At 45.0% G+C, this 22,291-nt stretch overlaps 1 protein-coding gene across 5 annotated transcripts in view; it reads left to right on the top strand.

Annotated features, from left to right (window-relative positions):
- The window catches only part of RB1CC1 (RB1 inducible coiled-coil 1), a 179,269-nt gene that overhangs the window by 75,691 nt on the left and 81,287 nt on the right, over positions 1 to 22,291 (top strand). For all 5 annotated transcript variants that reach the window (XM_073583804.1, XM_073583801.1, XM_073583802.1 and 2 more), the window contains one exon: positions 20,396 to 20,546. In XM_073583804.1, the coding sequence (XP_073439905.1) occupies positions 20,396 to 20,546 (151 nt within the window). The remainder of the gene's footprint in view (positions 1 to 20,395; positions 20,547 to 22,291) is intronic.

Genomic DNA, 22,291 nt, shown 5'->3' with positions numbered 1-22,291 from the left:
ACCTAATCAGAAGCACATTAAGTAGAATGAGGTGTACTCTGGTTGGAATTCAACTGACACTGGAATGGAGTGGCTGTCAGACATGTAGAGAAGCTGATTTTTATAAAACCATGCAGTGGTCTCTTAATTTTTGCCATAGCTATATATATATACAGCTCTGGCAAAAATTAAGAAACTACTGCACAATTTTATAAAAATCAGCTTCTCTACATGTCTAACAGCCATTCCAGTGTCAGTTGAATTCCAACCAGAGTACACCTCATTGTACTTATTGTGTTTCTGATGAGGTGATCACCTGAACCAAATCTTATTTAACAAAGGAAAGTATAAAAAACCCTGCTGTGGTGTTCACAATCCTCTTGCAATAGGACAAGCTGGATGGCAAAACAAGTGCAAGTAATATCCCAAAAGTAATAGGAATGAAAAAATAACTTTTAGCCATGCCAAAGAAGTTGAGTCTTGAGTGAGGAAAAGAAGTGCTCAATTCTGGCTTTACTAGCAGAGGGATACAGTGAGCGTCATGTTGCCTCCATCCTTAAAATTTCTAAGATGGCAATCCATTACAACAAGGTCAAGCAGCAGACATTGTGGACAACAAAGGTACAGAGACCGGCAGAGGGCAAAAACGTCTTTCCGCTGACTGGGATGACCGTCATCTTATTCGAATGTCAATCAGCAACCACAGGATGACATCAAGTAACCTATAAAAGGAATGACAAATGGCAGCTGGGGTGAAGTGCAAGGCAAGAACAGTTCGTAATGGGCTCATAGAGGCAGGGCTCAAGTCATGTAAAGCTAGAAAAAGCCTTTCATCAATGAGAACCAAATGAGAGCCAGGCTGAAATTTGCTAAAGACCATAAGGATTGGACCATAGAGAACTGGAGTAAGGTAAACATCTCTGATGAGTCTAATTTTCAGCTTTGCACAACACCTTGTGGTGTAATGGTTAGACGGAGACCTGGAGAGGCGTACAAGCGACATTGTCTTCCACCCACTGTGAAATTTGGTGGAGGGTCAGTGATGATCTGGGGATGCTTCAGCAAGGCTGGAATTGGGCAGGTTAATCTTTGACTAACTGAAAAAAACCCTATTAATATATAACTTTTATTAAGTACAAAAATAACAATATAAAATTGCACAGATGTCCCCTAGTAAATAATAGCCTAGTAAAAAACGGGCTATTGTATTGCTGGAAAGAGATAATGTATAACAGTCAAACCAAATCTAACCAGCTGAATCTGCCAATCCAATCATGTGGTCAGAAAAACCTGAATCATAGCAGTTAAAAACTGCACCATACTATTATAGCCCAAAAACCTCAGAAAACGGAAAAAAAGGGGAAATGGACATAAAGAAGATGTATTAAAATTGATAATACGTGCTACCATCTGATAACAATCTCACTCAGCCGATATGAAGAAAAGAGTGACCTGACCCTATACAAAATGACAATCTGAACACCTACCTAGGTGCGGAGGTTGGCACCCTAAGAAATACGAGAATGGCGCCCCCGCTCGTGCGATGGCTATCCCTAATCTCCTATATCATCCTATAAGACGACAGATTAGAAACAGAGGGCCAGATGGCATGTATCCATTTGCTTAGAATATCTTCATGAATGCAGTAAAGTAGATTTATACAATCATATATGCATGTGAGGAAAGGTAGAAAGTCCAGACAGTCTGAATAGATGCATAACACTCACACACAGTAGAACCAGTTACATATAAATTTGTAGCAAATTATGCCCTTTCCCAAAACCACTATGTTATGTATATGAAGTATATATAAAAATTGTCACATCAAGTACCCAGATAAAAATACTGCCCATTAGACACAATGGTGAATCAATGGTAGGTAAATAGGAACGGCTTATCTGATAACAAATTGTCAGAAATCATGAAAGCAAAGACACCACTGAATGTACCAGATTTTCAAGTCTCAGTGTAAATTAGTAGGGGTGCTACAGCCACTCCAGATATCAGATATATCTCATACCCCTAGTTTAAATCACCAGATGCTGACAACAATAAGCCCATTCATGGGAAAAAAAAACCAAAAAGCAGTACTTATCTGTGAATATATACTCCTTCATAATGATATCCATAAGGTCCATGATAACATCATTCCTCAGATATAGTCCGCACACTCTCAACGCGTTTCCCCCTACTGCGGGTTCATCAGGAGAGATGCAGATTGGACAGAGCTGTCTGGCAGTGGAGACAATCCAATTGATGAGGCTGCACCTGTAGCTTACCATTCCCCCCATCTGGCCCTCTGTTTCTAATCTGTCGTCTTATAGGATGATATAGGAGATTAGGCATAGCCATCGCACGAGCGGGGGCGCCATTCTCGTATTTCTTAGGGTGCCAACCTCCGCACCTAAGTAGGTGTTCAGATAGTCATTTTGTATAGGGCCAGGTCACTCTTTTCTTCAGATCGGCTGAGTGAGATTGTTATCAGATGGTAGCACGTATTATCAATTTTTATACATCTTCTTTTATGTCCATTTCCCCCCTTTTTTTTTTTTTTCTTCAGTTTTTGGGCTATAATAGTATTGTGCAGTTTTTAAAAGCTATGATTCAGGTTTTTCTGACCACATGATTGGATTGGCAGATTCAGCTGGTTAGATTTTGTTTGACTGTTATACCTTATCTCTTTCCAGCAATACAATAGCCCGTTTTTTTACTAGGCTTTATAATAGGGGACATCTGTGCAATTTTATATTGTTATTTTTGTACTTAATAAAAGTTATATTTTAATAGGGTTTTTTTTCAGTTAGTTGGTTATAGGTAACCCTTGTTCACATTATACAGTCATATGTAAAAGTTTGGGCACCCCTATTAATGTTAACCTTTTTTCTTTATAACAATTTTGGTTTTTGCAACAGGTATTTCAGTTTCATATATCTAATAACTGATGGACTCAGTTATATTTCTGGATTCAAATGAGGTTTATTGTACTAACAGAAAATGTGCAATCTGCATTTAAACAAAATTTGACCGGTGCAAAAGTATGGGCACCCTTATCATTTTCTTGATTTGAACACTCCTAACTACTTTTTACTGACTTCCTGAAGCACTAAATTGGTTTTGTAACCTCATTGAGCTTTGAACTTCATAGCCAGGTGTATGAAATCTTGAGAAAAGGTATTTAAAGTGGCCACTTGCAAGTAGTTCTCCTATTTGATTCTCCTATGAAGAGTGGCATCATGGGCTCCTCAAAACAACTCTCAAATGATCTGAAAACAAAGATTATTCAACATAGCTTTTCAGGGGAAGGATACAAAAAGTTGTCTCAGAGATTTAACCTGTCAGTTTCCACTGTGAGGAACATAGTAAGGAAATGGAAGAACACAGGTACAGTTCTTGTTAAGCCCAGAAGTGGCAGGCCAAGAAAAATATCAGAAAGGCAGAGAAGAAGAATGGTGAGAACAGTCAAGGACAATCCACAGACCACCTCCAAAGACCTGCAGCATCATCTTGCTGCAGATGGTGTCACTGTGCATCGGTCAACAATACAGCGCACTTTGCACAAGGAGAAGCTGTATGGGAGAGTGATGCGAAAGAAGCCGTTTCTGCAAGCACGCCACAAACAGAGTCGCCTGATGTATGCAAAAGCACATTTGGAAAAGCCAGTTACATTTTGGAAGAAGGTCCTGTGAACTGGTGAAACAAAGATTGAGTTGTTTGGTCATACAAAAAGGCGTTATGCATGCGCTGTATTGTTGACCGATGCACAGTGACAGCATCTGCAGCAAGATGATGCTGCAGGTCTTTGGAGGTGGTCTGTGGATTGTCCTTGACTGTTCTCACCATTCTTCTTCTCTGCCTTTCTGATATTTTTCTTGGCCTGCCACTTCTGGGCTTAAGAAGAACTGTACCTGTGTTCTTCCATTTCCTTACTATGTTCCTCACAGTGGAAACTGACAGGTTAAATCTCTGAGACAACTTTTTGTATCCTTCCCCTGAAAAGCTATGTTGAATAATCTTTGTTTTCAGATCATTTGAGAGTTGTTTTGAGGAGCCCATGATGCCACTCTTCATAGGAGAATCAAATAGGAGAACTACTTGCAAGTGGCCACTTTAACCCCTTCACCCCCAAGGGTGGTTTGCACGTTCATGACCGGGCCAATTTTTACAATTCTGACCACTGTACCTTTATGAGGTCATAACTCTGGAACGCTTCCATTGATCCCGGTGATTCTGACATTGTTTTCTCGTGACATATTGTACTTCATGTCAGTGGTAAAATTTAATTCAAATAACTTGCGTTTATTTGTGAAAAAAATGGAAATTTGGCAAAAATTTTGAAAATTTCGCAATTTTCCAACTTTGAATTTTTATGCCCTTAAATCACAGAGATACGGCACACAAAAAACTTGATAAGTAACATTTCCCACATGTTTACTTTACATCAGCACAATTTTGGAACCAAAATTTTTTTTTGTTAGGAAGTTATAGGGGTTAAAAGTTGACCAGCGATTTCTCATTTTTACAACACCATTTTATTTTTAGGACCGCATCACATTTGAAGCCACTTTGAGGGGTCTATATGATAGAAAATACCCAAAAGTGACACCATTCTAAAAACTGAACCCCTTAAGGTGCTCAAAACCACATTCAAGAAGTTTATTAACCCATTAGGTGCGTCACAGGAATTTTTTTGAATATTTAAAAAGAAATGAACATCTAACTTTTTTTCACAAAAAATACTTCAGGTTCAATTTTTTTTATTTTACCAAGGGTAACAGGAGAAATTGGACTGCAAAAGTTATTGTGCAATTTGTCCTGAGTACGCTGATACCTGATTTGTGGGGGGGAACGACTGTTTCGGCGCATGGCACAGCTCAGAATGGAAGGAGCGCCGTTTGACTTTTTCAATGCAAAATTGGCTGGAATTCAGATCGGACGCCATGTCACGTTTGGAGAGCCCCTGATGTACCTAAACAGTGGAAAACCCCTACAAGTGACCCCATTTTGGAAACTAGACCCCCCAAGGAACTTATCTAGATATGTGGTGAGAACTTTGAACCCACAAGGGCTTTACAGAAGTTTATAACGTACAGCGGTACAATTAAAAAATCATATTTTTTCCACAAAAATTATCTTTTCACCCCAATTTTTATTTTCCCAAGGGTAACAGGACCCTAAAAGTTATTGTGCAATTTGTCCTGAGTACGCTGATACCCCACATGTGGGGGTAAACCACTATTTGGGCGCATGGCAGAGCTCGGAAGGGAAGCAGTGCCATTTGACGTTTTTGGCTGGAATTGAGATCGGACACCATGTCGCGTTTGGAAAACCCCTGATGTACCAAAACAGTGGAAATCCCCCACAAATGACACCATTTTGGAAACTAGACCCCCTAAGGAACTTATCTAGATTTGTGGTGAGAACTTTGAACCCCCATGGGCTTCACAGAAGTTTATAACATAAAGCCATACAATTAAAAAATCATATTTTTTCCACAAAAATGATCTTTTCACCCTCAATTCTTATTTTTCCAAGGGTAACAGGACCGTAAAAGTTATTGTGCAATTTGTTCTGAGTACGCTGATACCCCACATGTGGGGGTAAACCACTATTTGGGCGCATGGCAGAGCTCGGAAGGGAAGCAGTGCCATTTGACGTTTTTGGCTGGAATTGAGATCGGACACCATGTCGCGTTTGGAAAACTCCTGATGTACCAAAACAGTGGAAACCCCCCACAAATGACACCATTTTGTAAACTAGACCCCCCAAGGAACTTATCTAGATGTGTGGTGAGCACTTTGAACCCCCCAGTGCTTCACAGAAGTTTATAACGCCCGGGCGTGAAAATAAAAAATTCGTATTTTTTCCACAAACATGATCTTTTAGTCACCATTTTTTTATTTTCCCAAGGGTACCAGAAGAAATTGGACCCCAAAAGTTGTTGTCCAATTTGTCCTGAGTATGCTGATACCCCATATGTGGGAGAAAACTACTGTATGGGCACACGTCGGGGCTCGGAAGGGAAGTAGTGACGTTTTGGAATGCAGACTTTGATGGAATGGTCTGCGGGTGTCATGTTGCCTTTGGAGAGCCCCTAATGTACCTAAACAGTGGAAACCCCCCACAAATGACCCCATTTTGAAAACTAGACCCACTAAGGAACTTATCTAGATGTGAGGTGAGCACTTTGAACCCCCAAGGGCTTCACTGAAGTTTATAATGCCAGGGCATGAAAATAAAAAAATCGTATTTTTTCCAGAAACATGATCAATTAGTCCCCAATTTTTTCATTTTCCCAAGGGTAACAGGAGAAATTGGACCCCCAAAAGTTGTTGTCCAATTTGGCCTGAGTACGCTGACACCCAATATGTGGGAGAAAACTACTGTATGGACACACGTCGGGCCTCGGAAGGGAAGCAGTGACGTTTTGGAATGCAGACTTTGATGGAATGGTCTGCGGGTGTCATGTGCGTTTGGAGAGCCCCTGATGTACCTAAACTATTGAAACTCCCCACAAGTGACCCCATTTTGGACACTAGACCCCCCACGGAACTTATCTAGATGTGTGGTGAGCACTTTGAACCCCCAAGTGCTTCACAGAAGTTTATAACACTCGGACGTGAAAATAAAAAAAACATTTTTTTCCACAAAAATGATAATTTTGCCCCGAATTTTTTATTTTCCTAAGGGTAACAGGAGAAATTGGACCCCAAAAATTGTTTTGCAATTTGTCCTGAGTAGGCTGATACCCTACATGTGGGGGTAAAACACTGTTTGGGCGCATGGCAGAGCTTGGAAGGGAAGGAGCACCATTTGACTTTTTCAACTCAGAATTGGCTGGAATTGAGATCAGACGCCATGTTGCATTTGGAGAGCCCCTGATGTGCCCAAACAGTGGAAACCCCCAATTATAACTCCAACCCTAACCCCAACACACCCCTAACCCGAGCCCTAACCCGAGCCCTAACCCGAGCCCTAACCCGAGCCCTAACCCGAGCCCTAACCCTAGCCCTAACCCTAGCCCTAACCCTAAGGCTGTGTGCACACGCTGCGGATTTTGCTGCGGTTCCGCAGCGGTTTTGGCTGCTGCGGACCCGCAGCAGTTTCTGCTGCGGTGTACAGTACCATGATTCCCTATGGGAATCAAAAACCGCAGTGCAGACGGTGCGGAATTTTCCGCGCGGATTATCTGCGGTTTTCAATCCGCAGAAAGAATTGACATGTCAATTCTTTCTGCGGATTCTCCTGCGGTTTGCCATCTCCTCTATTGAGGAGATGAAAAACCGCAGGACAAAACCGCAGAGCAATCCACAGGTAAAACCGCAGGTCTTTTGACCTGCGGTTTCACCTGCGGATTTTACAAAATCCGCGCGGATGAATCCGCACCTAATCCGCAGCGTGTGCACACAGCCTTACCCTAACGGGAAAATGGAGATAAATACTTTTTTTTTAGTTTTATTATTGTTCCCTAACTAAGGGGGTGATAACTGGGGGTTTGACTTACTATTTATGGCGGTTTTTATGTTTGGCGGCTGTCACACGCTAAAAGACGCTTTTTATTGTAAAATAGTTTTTGCATCACCACATTTTGAGAGCTATAATTTTTCCGTATTTTGACCCACTGAGTCATGTGAGGTCTTATTTTTTGTGGGACGAGTTGACGTTTTTATTGGTACCATTTTCGGGCACGTGACATTTTTTGATCGCTTTTTTTTCCAATTTTTGGGACGCAGAATGAACAAAAACCAGCGTTTCATGAATTTCTTTTGGGGGGGTGCGTTTACACCGTTCCGCGTGCGGTAAAATTGATAAAGCGGTTTTATTCTTCGGGTCAGTACGGTTACAGCGATACCTCATTTAGGTCGTTTTTTTATGTTTTTGTCGGTTTTATGCAATGAAAACTATTTTATATAAAAAATAATTATTTTTGCATCGCTTTATTCTGTGAGCTATAACTTTTTTATTTTTTCGCTGATGATGCTGTGTGAAGGCTCATTTTTTGCGGGACAAGATGACGTTTTCAGCGGTACCATGGATATTTATATGCGTCTTTTTGATCGCGCGTTATTACACTTTTTGTTTGGCGGTATGATAATAAATCATTATTTTTTGCTTCGTTTTTTATTTTTATTTTTTAAGGGGTTCGCTAAAAGGGTTAACTAATGGGACAGTTTTATAGGGCGGGTCATTACGGACGCGGCGATACCTAATATGTGTACTTTTATTGTTTTGTTTTTTTTATTATTTCCAAAAAATGGATTTATTGGGGGAATATTTTTTTTTTTTTTTCTAATTTATTTGGCGATTTTTTTAAATTTATTTTTACATTTTTTTTTAATTTTTTTTTTTACTTTATTACATAGTCCCAGGTGGGATATCACTGTCCTGTGACAGATCGCTGATCTGTCACATCACAGATCACTGTGACAGATCAGCAATCTGTCACAGGCATTGAAGACTTCCTCTTGCCTGCGCTTTGCAGGCACTGAGGAAGCCAGCTTCCTCAGGTCCCCGAAGGCCCCCGTCGCCATCTTGGATTCGGGGGCCTGGAGGATAGGAGCCCCCCGCAGCAGCGCTGCACATTGCGCTGCCGTGGGGGGCTCAGGGAAGCACGGAGGGAGCCCCCTCCCTGCCGATGCTTCCCTTTAACTCCCGGTACACCGCGATCATGTTTGATCGCGGTGTGCAAGGGGTTAACGTGTCGAGGGCGGTCCGTGACCGCCCCTGACACATAGTGCCGGGTGTCAGCTGTGATAATCAGCTGACACCCGGCCGCGATCAGCGGCGCTCACCACGTGGGCGCCGCTGATCGCGGTAGACGTACTATCCCGTCTACGGTCATACGGGCCCGGGTACCGTGGACGGGATAGTACGTCGGATGTCAGGAAGGGGTTAAATACCTTTTCTCATGATTTGATACACCTGGCTATGAAGTTCAAAGCTCAATGAGGTTACAAAACCAATTTAGTGCTTCAGGAAGTCAGTAAAAAGTAGTTAGGAGTGTTCAAATCAAGAAAATGATAAGGGTGCCCATACTTTTGCACCGGTCAAATTTTGTTTAAATGCAGATTGCACATTTTCTGTTAGTACAATAAACCTCATTTGAATCCAGAAATATAACTGAGTCAATCAGTTATTAGATATATGAAACTGAAATACCTGTTGCAAAAACCAAAATTGTTATAAAGAAAAAAGGTTAACATTAATAGGGGTGCCCAAACTTTTACATATGACTGTACTTGTTAGTCAGGTTAATCTTTTGCCAAGGACGTATGAATCAAGCTGCATACAAGGTTATCATGGAAAAACAGTTGATTCCTTCTGCTCAGGCAATGTTTTTCTGGTTTTTCCAGCAGGACAATTCGCCATACCACACAGCTAGGTCAATCAATGTGTGGATGAAGGACCACCACATCAAATCCCTGTCATGGCCAACCCAATCTCCAGACCTGAACATTAGTATTGTTGTTTCTAAATGATTATGCATTTGTTTTCTTAGCATTATTTGAGGTCTGCAAGCGCTGCATTTTTTTTTTTTGTTCTTTCGATCATTTCTCATTTTCTGAAAATAAATGCAAAATTTAGTGCTTGGAAATTCGGAGACATGTTGGCCAGTAGTTTGTAGAATAAAAGAGCAATTTACATTTTACTCTAAAATATACCTATAAAGAGAAAAATCAGACAAGCTGAAAATTTTGCAGTGGTCTCTTAATTTTTGCCAGAGCTGTGTATGTGTAAAAAATAACATATTTGGTATCGCAGTGTTCCCCCGCCCAAAAAAAGTAAATTTATATATCAAAATCTAAAAATTTCGAAAGTAAAGCACATTAAAACACTAGAATGGCTGTTTTGTTTTTTCCGCACCCTACCCAAAAAAATGCTTCAAAAATCAATTAAACCCTCATATGTACCCAAAAATGGTAAATCATCAGCTCTTCTTCTAAAAAAAAAAAAAAAAGCAAAGGAAACTTTTCTTTTATGCAGTTTGATTTTTTTTTTCCATTATTAAAATGATAAAATGCTGTTTCTTTATCGCCTCATTGGGGGACACAGGTTACGATGGGTGTATGCTGCTGCTGCTAGGAGGCTGACACTATGCAAAACGAGAAAATGAGCTCCTCTCCGGCAGTATACACCCACGGACAGGCACCAAGTACCTCAGTTTGTGCTTAGTGTCTGTAGGAGGCGGACCGGAATCTCCCCAGATCCACAGTTAACTATCTTTTTTTCCTAACAGGTTTTAGTTGTGTTATTAATCTTTTCCATTTGTTTTCCAGATACAGCGTTGGGAAACAGGGTGTAATTTCTCACCCTGCCTTCCCATATCAGTCGGCTGAGCGAGCAATGTGATGTCACCCACATCGCACCTCTCAGTACCGCAGGCAGGACCCTTTCCCTATCACCATTCGGGTGCTACGGGCTGATGTCAGGTGGCTGGTCCTAGCCAATTCCCCTCCTCACCCCTCTCCTGGGAGAGGGCTGAGAGGAAGACGGTGGTCACCGGCAGTGGCCTTCCCCCTTCTAGCCAGGGGTTGACGCAGTCTTCTGCACTGCTCGGACGCAGTGCGGGTACAGAGGATCTTCCTTCCCAGTGATCATCCTCTTCGCGTTCAAGAAGTGGGCGTCAGGTAAGTGGTCTGACTGCCCCCACCGGCCCCGTGCTCCTTCACATAGTAGCCATCAGCGCTGCTTTTAACACCTCAATGCCCGCACTCCCTTTAAAAAAAGAAAAAAAAGTTTGCGCCCTTTCTTTTCCCAGGCGCGCGCCTCGCCAGGTTCTTTGTTCACCGGCTGCAGCCGGGAGCTCAGTAAGGGTCCCCCGCAGCTACTGCCAGTACCTACTGTTATTGGCGGCGTCACGGGCATCGGGGGCAGCAAGCCAGTCTCCGGGCGGTTTGATTCTTTCACTTTCGTTTGCGGGCGAGCAGCGTCATCTTCTCACGCCCCCCGCTCTGCACGCGTTCTTTTCGTGCTTTCTAGCCTATCACAGAGCTGCTTTCACTTTGCAGCTTCCTCCTTTCCCCTTAACTGTGCCCCCCCGTGTTAATCCAATCGCGAGGCACGGCCGCTAAGCTCCGCCCACTTGTGTGGCACGGCCGCTAAGCTCCGCCCACTTGCGCGGCACAGCCGCTAAGCTCTGCTGGGGGACACATCTACTCGGCTCTGCTGCGCATAAGGCTACGGCATAAGGCTACGGTAGGCTCTGCTTTTCCTGGGGCTCTAATTAGCTCCCCTCGGCAGTACTCCCTTCCCTGCAGTACTTTCACCATATACGTTCTGCTATACTGCCGCAGACTCCACATAAGCCCGACCCTGCAAGGGCTTCCTATTCTACCGCTACTCAATATGCCTGCGCGCGCTGTGAAAAGAAGTGGGCATCTGGTCAGTCGTCACCTTTCTGCCCGTCCTGCAGTCCTACTATGTCTGCCCCTCAGGATCACACCGAACCTCGGGATGAGAGCTCCCCCTCGCCCCCAGAGTGGGCTGTTGCAATGTCTCAGTCGGTCGCGGACCTGACTAAAGTTTCTCAGTCCCTGGTCCAGGTCTTAGAACGATTACCTCAGCTATCTACAGCCACCTGTGCTCCGACCGCCTCTCACGGTGAGTCGTCCGCACCTGACCCGCGACCTCCAGAGGGACAGACCGGGTAGGAGTTCCAGGAAGCGGGCCCTGTCTGGCTCTTCTTCCTGCTCACAAGGCCCCTCCGCATCATCCAGGCTGCTCTCCTCGCCACCGTCCCCTTCTTCAGAGGACGACATTGGGTCAAACGTAGACTCCCAATCGGGGTCTCACTCAGGACAGGACCCAAAACACAGGACATGGTAGATAGTCTCATATCGGTGATTACCCAAACGCTCAAAATAAAGGAGGACAAGACGCCCCCACAAGAATGCTCTGTCCCCTTCAAACGAGCCAAACCTCCCTCCCGAACCTTTCCTAATCACAAGGAGTTCGCGACTACGTTAACCAAACACTGGGAGCATCCTGAAAAGCGGTTGCCTGGACGCCGGCACCTAGACGTGCTATATTCCTTTAATGCGGACCTTCTCACGAAATGGGCCAAAGCTCCCAAGGTGGACCCACCAGTCTCCCGTCTTTCCGCAAAAATGGTTCTATCCCTTCTTGACGGCGCATCACTTAAGGATTCAACGGACAGACAGATCGAATCGCTGGCCAAATCGATTTTTGAGGCAACTGGCGCCTCTCTCTGTCCCAGTTTCGCCTCCGCATGGGTAGCTAAAGCCATTTCAGCCTGGGCAAAAATTCTTCGCAAGGGCATTTTAGCGTCAGCTCCTCAGGACGAGCTAGTGGAGTTGGCTGACACAATTAATCATGCTGGTAAATACCTCTTGGCCGCCTCTTTGGATGCAGCCGGGTGTTCAGCAAGAGCTAACAGCAACATAGTTGCCATACGCCATATCCTTTGGTTGAAGACATGGAGTGTGGACTCCACCTCTGAGAAGTCACTCACTAACCTAGCCTTTCAGGGTTTCTAGGCTCTTTGGCGCCAGGCTGGATCAGATAATTTCTGATGCCACCGGAGGTAAAAGCACCTCCCTTCCTCAGTCTCGGCCTAGACATTTTTTCAACAGAAAAGATCCTTGTCAGTTTAGGTCCTTTCGCACCTTTCCTTCCTTGGAAAATTCCTCCCAGCAGGACCGGCCCTCTACCTCCGGGGAACGGAGAAAACCATCGTATAAACCCGCACCCCGCTGGAGACCAAAGAGCCGACCCTCCAAGCCCTCAGGATCCCGATCTGGTAGATTTTCCTCCAAGTGACGATGTCACCCCCACCTGGAAGTTCTTCCAGGGTGGGAGGCAGGCTTTCTACTTTCAAAGACGCATGGCTGTCTGTTGTCAACGACGCATGGGTCAGGGAAATCATCACATCCGGCTACAAAATCGAATTTTCTTCCCTACCAAAGAGACGCTTCTTTCTGTCTCATCCTCCCAAACAACCGTCCCTCACCCCAGGGTTCCTCCAGGCTGTCTCTTCCCTCCTATCCACCGGAGTAATTGTTCCCATTCCTCCAAACGAATGGTTTTCAGGGTTCTACTCAAATCTCTTTGTAGTCCCGAAAAAAGACGGCTCGCTTCGTCCAATCTTGGACCTCAAACTACTCAATCGCCTCGTGAGGATCCTCCACTTCAAGATGGAGTCCCTTCGCTCGGTAATCGCCTCAATGGAGCCCAGGGAGTTTCTCTGCTCTGTAGACATACAAGATGCCTACCTCCACATCCCTGTTTGTTCGCAACATCAGAGGTTTCTTCGCTTTGCGATTCAGGAGGATCACTACCAATTCACGGCCCTCCCCTTTGGCCTAGCCTCGGCTCCTTGGGTCTTCACAAAGGTCATGGCAGATGTCATGGCCATCCTTCACTCCAGGGAGATCCTCATAGTCTCTTACCTGGACGATCTGTTGATCAAGGGCTCGTCCCGCCGAGACTGCCTTCAGAGTCTTCAGATTACCCTGGATACTCTCACACGTCTCGGTTGGATAATCAACAGAGAAGTCCAACCTGCTCCCAACTCAGCGACTGACATTCCTGGGCATGGAGTTCGACACGAACCTGGCCCGGGTGTTCCTTCCGAGGGACAAATTTTCAGCTCTCTGCAAAGGAATCCGATCCCTGAAGCGGACAGTCCCAGTTCCCCTTCGGTTCTGCATGAGGGTCCTGGGGAAGATGATAGCCTCCATGGAGGCCATCCCCTTTGCCTAATTCCACACTCGTCCCCTTCAGCTGTCCCTCCTTTCATTCTGGGACCGCCCCATACTCCTGCCTCCCAGAGTGAGGCATTCCCTAACTTTGTGGACAATGCCTTCGTCAGTCCTGCAAGGGAGGTCCTTTCTTCTTCTTCAGTGGCAAGTCATCACCAACGATGCCAGTCTTCTCGGGTGGGGAGCGGTTTTCCAGTGGAAGACGGCCCAAGGGCGTTGGAACGCCCAAGAGTCTCTGCTTCCCATCAACCTGCTGGAAATCAGAGCGATCCTCCTTGCTCTCCTCAGCTGGCAGCCTCTTCTCACGGACAAACCAGTCTGAATCCAATCAGACAACGCTACGGCTGTGGCGTACATAAACCACCAGGGCGGTACTCACAGCAAACAAGTAATGGCAGAAGTAGCAACGATTCTAGATTGAGCAGAGCGTTACGTTCCGGCAATCTCCTCCGTTCACATTCCAGGGGTGGAAAATTGGGCAGTCGACTTCCTAAGTCACCAGGGCCTAGCATCAAGCGAATCGTCTCTCCACCCCATGGTCTTCAATCAGATATGCCAGCGTTGGGGCACTCCAGACGACGACCTCATGGCGTCTCGGATGAACCACAAAGTTCCCCGTTTCGTAACCAGGTCCAGGGACCCTCTGGCCGTCGGTCACGACGCTCTGGTAATCCCGTGGTCTCAGTTCCAACTCCCTTACTTGTTTCCTCCACTGGCCTTGATTCCAAGGGTGGTCAAGAAAATAAAATCAGAAGGCATCCCAGTAATTCTGGTAGCCCCAGACTGGCCAAGATGTTCTTGGTATGCGGAACTGGTGAACATGCTTTCGGACGTCCCCTGGAGACTTCCAGACCGTCCGGATCTTCTCTCACAAGGCCCCTTTTACCACCAGAGTTCTCAGTCTTGAGTTTAACGGCATGGCTGTTGAGGCCGCGATTCTAAGACTATCAGGTTTTTCCAACCAGGTCATTCAGACCATGATTAGAGCTAGAAAACCAGCCTCCTCCCGCTTTTACCATAGGTACTGGAAGGCCTTTTTTTCCGTTGGTGCGACGACAACAATGTTTTTCCAATGTCGTTCTCTATTCCATCCATACTTGGTTTCCTTCAATCCGGCCTAGATGCAGGCCTGTCCCTCAGTACTCTCAAAGGCCAGGATTCAGCTCTGGCAATTCTTTTCCAGAAGGATCTGGCCCCCTTGCCTCAAGTCAAGACCTTTTATCCAGGGAGTTGCCCACGTTGTCCCTCCTCACCATTCTCCGATAGATCCGTGGGATTTTAATCTCGTTCTCGGCGCTCTCCAAAGTGCGCCTTTCGAGCCTATCCAGGACATTCCCCTTTCCCTTCTCTCATGGAAGGTGACTTTTCTGATTGCCATTACATCCATTAGGTGAGTTTCTGAGCTAGCGGCTTTATCCTGTCATTCTCCGTACCTAATCCTTCATCAGGATAAAGTCGTTCTCAGGCCCGTTCCCTCCTTCCTTCCCAAGGTGGTATCTTCCTTCCACATCAATGAGGACATCGTCCTCCCGTCCTTTTGTCCTTCGCCTGTTCATCCACTGGAAAAGTCGCTCCACAAGCTGGATGTGGTGAGAGCCATGTGTGTCTATCTGGCCAGGACTGCTTCCTTTCGTCAATCTGATTCCCTGCTTGTCATCCCTGAAGGTCGCCGGAAAGGATTCCTGGCATCCAAGTCCACTATCTCTCGCTGGGTTCGTTCTATCCTGGAAGCTTAGCGCGTTCAGGAAAAACGGCCCCCTCCGGGTGCGAGAGCCCACTCCACCCAGGCTGTAGGTGCTTCTTGGGCTGTCCGACACCAGGCTTCGGCTTTACAACTTTGCAGGGCCGCGACCTGGTCGTCCTTGCACACCTTTGTGAGGTTCTACAAGGTTCATACCCAGGCCTCGTCTGATGCAGGCTTAGATAGGAAGGTTCTGCAGGCGGCGGTAGCACACCGGCCGACCTAAGTCCCATCTTCTCGTTCCCCTAAGCTCTCTTCCCACCCTTGGGACTGCTTTGGGACGTCCCATGGTAACCTGTGTCCCCCAGTAGGCGATAAAGAAAGAGGGATTTTTGGTTCTTACCGTAAAATCTCTTTCTTGAAGCCTTCATTGGGGGACACAGCACTCCTCCCTGTTTAAGTCGTACCGTGTTGGGCCTACGAGTCCCTTGTTGGGTTGGTACATATTTTCAGAGTTATTGTTGCTTCTCCTACTGCTTTTTCACCAACTGAGGTACTTGGTGCCTGTCGGTGGGTGTATACTGCCGGGGAGGAGCTAATTTTCTCATTTTGCATAGTGTCAGCCTCCTAGCAGCAGCAGCATACACCCATGGTAACCTGTGTCCCCCCAGTGAAGGCTTCAAGAAAGAGATTTTACGGTAAGAACCAAAAATCCCTCTTTTATATCACAGCAATCGTACTGAACTGGAAAATCGTTTTGCCAGGTCATATTTATCGCATCATGATAACTATGAAAACAAAACCCAAAAAACAATTGCAGAACTGTTTTTTTTTCTGCATTTCACAGCCATTTCACAGCACTTTCAATTTTTCCAAGTGTTCTCAGTTCATTTTATAGTGGTATCATTCAAAAGTGCAACACGTCACGCAAAAAAAAACAAGCTTTTCCCATGGCTAAATAGAGCAGAAAGGTGAAAAAGTTGGTTCTTGGACATGGGGAAGAAAAATTGAAAATGCAAAAACTAAAAATTCTCAGACCTTTAAGAGGTAAAAGTTATTTTTTTTTTTTTTTTTATTTTCCCATCCGGGTTTCTAATCTTCACTCAAGTTACTCCTATAGGTAGACAGTTTTTTTTTTTAATATAGATTTCTTAACTAAATGTTACTATTCTCCAATGTCAACATTAAATGTTTCAAGCTTGAGCAGGTATCAGCTAATTTTATAAAATGGCACTCTGTTTATCTGTGGATAGGTGATAACTTATCTTCACTGTACAACTCCTTTAACAGTATGTATACCTCTGTACTACAAATTGATTTAATTTTATTCCATAAAGGGAATCCGTCACCCTTTTTTTGGACTATCAGCTGCCGACATTGACATCAGGGCTTATCTACAGCATTCTGTAATGCTGTAGATAAGCCCCAGATGTATCCTGAAAGATAAGAAAAAACACGTTAGATTATACTCACCGGAGGGGGCAGTCTGGTCCGATGGGTGTCGCGGTCCAGTCCGGCGCCTCCCGTCTTCAAACGATGCCGTCCTCTTCTTCCCTTCCTGTAATGGCTCCGTCGCAAGCGCACTGCTCTGCCCTGTTGAATACTGCAGTGCGCAGGCGCCAGACCTCTCCCAACGCCTGCACACTACAGGACTCTGCTCTGCCTTCAACAGGGCAGAGCAGTGCGCCGGAGCCACGACAGGAAGGGAAGAAGAGGATGGCATCGTATGAAGATGGGAGACGCCGGACCGGACCGCGACACCCATCAGACCAGACCGCCCCCTCCGTTGAGTATAATCTAACGTGTTTTTCTTATCTTTCAGTTTACATCGGTGGCTTATCTACAGCATTACAGAATGCTGTAGATAAGCCCCTGATGTCAATGCCGGCAGCTGATAGTCCAAAAAAGGGTGACAGATTCCCTTTAACTAAAAATTCACTGTACTGTATAATATCTCTGCATAGTCATCAGCATTAGTTAGTGATCCAATACATTAAAAAGTTACTGAAGTTTGTTAAAAGGTGAAAACCTTAATACAAAAGGTTCAATATGTGGAGGTTGAGCTGGACCCTTGCTATATTATATATGGGGAAGAATTTGACCAGACTGCTGTTACATATGTTGATGTTTGATAACCTAGCATTGGAGACCGACGACTACTACTCCCCCCTCTTGTCAGAAGGTTTTGGATAGAATAGCCGACATCCGCAGGATGGAGCACATGACAGCCTTATTGAATGCGACTTTGGACAGATTTGAGACTGTCTGGGCTCCCTGGGACTATTTTAGGGCCCAAAACAACAGTTAGGAAGGAGCATGTTGGTTTTTGAACAGGATTCTTTTTCCCTTCCCTATGTGTATATCTCGTCTTATTTAGTACTGTGGTTCTTTAAAAATAGTTATATGAGTATGGGGGGATGGAGTCATCTTAACTTCGCATCATTTAGAACTGCTGTTGGACTTTGTGTTTTTCTGTTCTATTGCACAATATGTTTTGATGCCATTGGAGGAAATGTCTTCCAAGAGTTCATTCTAATTGTACTCCGTTCTTTCTGACCCTCTACTTTGTAAGCCAAATTGTTTGTTTTGCCTCATTTGTGATTGTAAAATTTTATAAAGTGTAATAAAAATTAGTTATTTAAAAAAAAAAAAAAAGCTACTGAAGCTCAGTTGAAAGCTAGTTATCTTAACCACTTCCTGACATAGGCCACAATAGGACATCCTACATCGGCACCAGATCACCATGTATGGAACAGACTCAGGATTTAGGTCTGTTGCATAACCGACAGATAAACCCAAAAAAAGGTGTCGCTTACACTATGTAAGTTAAAGGAGGTTTTCAGGACTTTTACACTGATGGCCTATCCTTATTCTCATTATTTGATTGGTGGAGGTGCTAGCGTCAGCTTGAAGTGCTAGGTTGTGGAGTTGCAGAGCTTCATATCAGTAGGGACCGATCGGATGTACAATACCTGACCATGGCCACTATACGGATGACGGACCTGTTTTGCTTTGCTCCATAGCTGAGTACATCCAGAAACAATGGGAACAGCTGATCGCCCAGTGTATTGGTTGCCACCCCCCACCTATTTTTAGATATTGATGACCTAGGCCATTAATGAAAATAACCCATTTGGCTATTCCTGGGATCCTATGGTGATACTTTCTCTGTAATTCATTGCTGGCTATGTCTTAGGATAGCGGTTGACATGTGTTATACTCTAATCTTCCTGGATACCTTGATATTTATTGGGATCTCCCATATAATACTATGTTTTATTGCCCTCTAGTGGTGTCTTTTAGCTTTTCATGGAGCTACTCTGTTTGTTTTTTAATAATTATGTGATTTTGAAACTTTTTTTGGCACCTTATTTTATTTGTGTACAATAATATTTGATATTTAGATACATCTCAGCGACTTTATCATTAACAATGGCCTTAGGATTAGGCCGGTTTCACATTAGCGCTTTTTAAGCGCACGCACGGCCGGGGGTAGCTCCGCCCCCGAGCCGGCTCTCTGCCCGGCGTGCCCGCCCCTTGCTTGTAGCGCAAACTTTTCGGATTTTGGCGCGCACGGCGCACCGTCAAAAGTGCGCAGCGCAGGTCAAAGCGCAACTAGCGCACGGCCTGCGCACGATCTGCGCACCCTATGCTAAAGATAGGGTGCGCCGATCGCAGGCGCCGCTGTCCGCTAGTAGGCGGCGCTACAAGCAAGGGGCGGGCACGCCGGGCAGAGAGCCGGCTCGGGGGCGGAGCTACCCCCGGCCGTGCGTGCGCTTAAAAAGCGCTAATGTGAAACCGGCCTTAGAGGTTGTATTACATATCTGGTAGATGCTGATTGTGTCATAGTCAGCATCAGTCTGTAGAAGCAGTGACCGGAGTTTGTTCCGATTGCTGCTATTTGACCATTTCATACAAGGCTGACAGTCATAGTTAAATTCTGCACCTGCTCCCTTTATCCTCTTTGGGATCCAATTTTGGGGTAGCCAGTCGTTGTCATGGCAGTTGTGAGCCTTCTGGATTCCCACTTGGCTGCCATCTTAGTTCTCCTTTATTGGGGTTATCCGAACTTAGGCTACAAGTATGCAGTGACAATGTGAGAATTCTCTGGCACTAGGATCGAGTTGCATACTTCTGACCACATTCCGACTAGCTGTCTCCGGCATCGCTCAATAGACTTGCATTGAGTGACGCTGCGCACATCTAGTCGGTATGTGACCTAATGTATGCAAATCACATACTTGCAGTTGTGTACCTGGCACCGAAAATCCGGACAGCGCGCAATGTAAGGCTATGTGCACACGGTACGGATTCTGCTGCGGATCCGCAGCGTTTCAGGCTCTGCGGGTCTGCAGCAGATTTAGCTGCGTTGTAAAGTACCATTGTTTTCAATGGTAACCTAAAAAACGCTGTGCACATGCTGCACGTTTTTCCGCGTGGATTTGCTGCGGGTTCAAATCTGCAGCATGTCAGTTCTTTGTGCGGATTCCGCTGCGGTTTCACAGCTCCATTGTAGAGGTGTGAAACCGCAGGGCTAAACCGCAGGCTAATCCACAGGTAAACCGCAAGTCTTTTGACCTGAGATTTTACCTGCAGATTTTTACAAATCCGTGCGGAAAAATCCGCAGGACCAAAATCTACGTGTGCACATAGCCTGAGGATTCACAAGACTTGTAGCTTAACACCTGTAAAGACCAAGAAGGGCTTCACAGAAGAACCAGGTTTTCTTTCTGTTTACAGCAATACAGTAGCGTTTTTTTTTTTAAATATGGATTTTGTCGCAGAATACGCTCCACAATCTGCATTAAAAAAAGCTTTGTGTGAACGTACCCTCAGAATGGCAATCACTGCTTTTTGTAATAGCAGGGTGTTTCAGTAGACTGTAGCTGCTATTAAAGTTGCCCATAGTCTGTGAACTCCTACCAAATAAAATAGTAAAATGTGACGATACTGTTATGGAAAGCTAAACATTAAGGTTGTTTTATTCTGTCATCTTTTCTCTCATCTCCATTTTAAGTTCTTCTGGACTTGCACACAGTCTGGTTTGTGAGCTTAAAGAAAAGCTTCAGCAAGAGAAACAACTGATCTCTGAACAACTTGAGCAGCAAGAAAGGAAAAAATCTGAAGAACTGCAGAACCTCAGGATCACTCTTATAGCAGAACAGCAGGTTTGTAACAAGAGGATTTTCCTAACTGGTTAACTATGCCGCAACTAGAACTAGGAGGCAGGCAGCTAGCACATCAAGTAAGCGTCCTTGTCCTGCTCATCACCTGGATATGTGCCCATGCTATGAGGAGCAGGACCACATCCTGCTGATCACCTGGATATGTGCCCATGCATTGAGGAGCAAGATTCATCCTTCTGATCACCTGGATATGTGACCAGGCAGTGAGGAGCAGGACCTCCTCCTGCTAAACACCTAAATGTGTACCCATGCAGTGAGGAACAGGACGACAACTGTAACATAAAGAGGCAGCCCGTCTTCTGATGACTAACCTTTTGAATGCTACAATTAACACTAATCACAACATTCCAAGGAAGATCATGTGTACTGTCAGACAATCTAGACCAGCGGTTCTCAACCTGTGGGTCGCGACCCCGGCGGGGGTCGAACTACCAAAACACAGGGGTCGCCTAAAGCCATCAGAAAATACATATTTCAGATTGATTTAGCCGCTGAGAAGTCGTGCTACCATCTGCAGCAGCGCTATTCAGCTAGAACGCACGCCGTTATGGATGCTCGTTCCAAACCGAATGCCTGCGCTCATGCACAGACATGATTGCATCATCCGTCCGGGGCCTAAGGGGCAGGGGGAACGCTCCACAGTCCATAGCAGCGCATTGTGTGTCCGGCACTTGCTGACGTCATCAGTGGGCAGACGCAGCAAGCGCCAGAGGACAGAAGCCTAGGAGGCGGAGAGGCAGAGAGCCTGCGAGATAGCCTGCTGGTCTGGTCTGCTTGTCTCATGACAATGGATTGTGTAGACAAGAATATTAGGAAAAGAAAATACACTGAGGGTTTTTGTGATTAATCACTATGTTTAAATTATGTTTGATTTGTACCAATGAGAATACATAATGCATATCAGGTGTTTACATTCCGAATCATAACTGTAGCAAAATTACAGTTTTAAAATAGCCACCAAAATTATTTTCTGGTTTGGGGTCACCGCAACATGAGGAACTGTATTGCGGTGTCACGGCATTAGAAAGGTTGAGAACCACTGATCTAGACCCATGCCTAATAAGCACAGACCACCAAGGCCCAGGGCTGTCTGACCATATTTCTTGACATTAGGACATACTTAGTTATGCTGTAAGAACTGTGTTACTGGCATATACTGTATATATTGTTAAATTATATTTAAAAAATATTAAAATTAATATTAAAAAAATACCCATATAGGAATAAAAAGTGTAAAATCAACATGATTAAAAAAGAATAAAAGTTAAGAGGGGGTTTTCCAGAAATTTAGCTAATGTAGGTGTTGTCCAGGACTTATGAAAGGCAGGTAATATGGATAAATAACTCACCTGGTAAAGCCATTGTCACTGCTCTTGTGGCCCTGCTGGTCTTCCTGACTAGTCCTGCTATTATGAAATGTAGATCATTCTGCTAGTCACTACCCAAAGTGGTGACAACTGTATGTACAACACATGGGCATGAGATCAGTGATTGTCTGCAGTAGTCAGGTGACAGATTGGACTGCCCTGAGAAGTCGTGCTGGAGCAGCGTGGGATTGAAGGGGTGAGTAATGCTATTTCTTTATCGCCTTATTGGGGGACACAGAATACCATGGGTGTATGCTGCTGCTGCTAGGAGGCTGACACTATGCAAAACAAGAAAATTAGCTCCTCCCCGGCAGTATACACCCACCGACAGGCACCAAGCACCTCAGTTTGTGCTTAGTC

Source organism: Dendrobates tinctorius, unplaced genomic scaffold (genome assembly GCF_039654945.1).
Source record: "Dendrobates tinctorius isolate UK_male_01 unplaced genomic scaffold, ASM3965494v1 ptg000081l, whole genome shotgun sequence".
NCBI lineage: Eukaryota > Metazoa > Chordata > Amphibia > Anura > Dendrobatidae > Dendrobates > Dendrobates tinctorius.
Note: the sequence above shows the minus strand (reverse complement) of the source record. Positions and strands in the feature narration are given on the sequence as shown.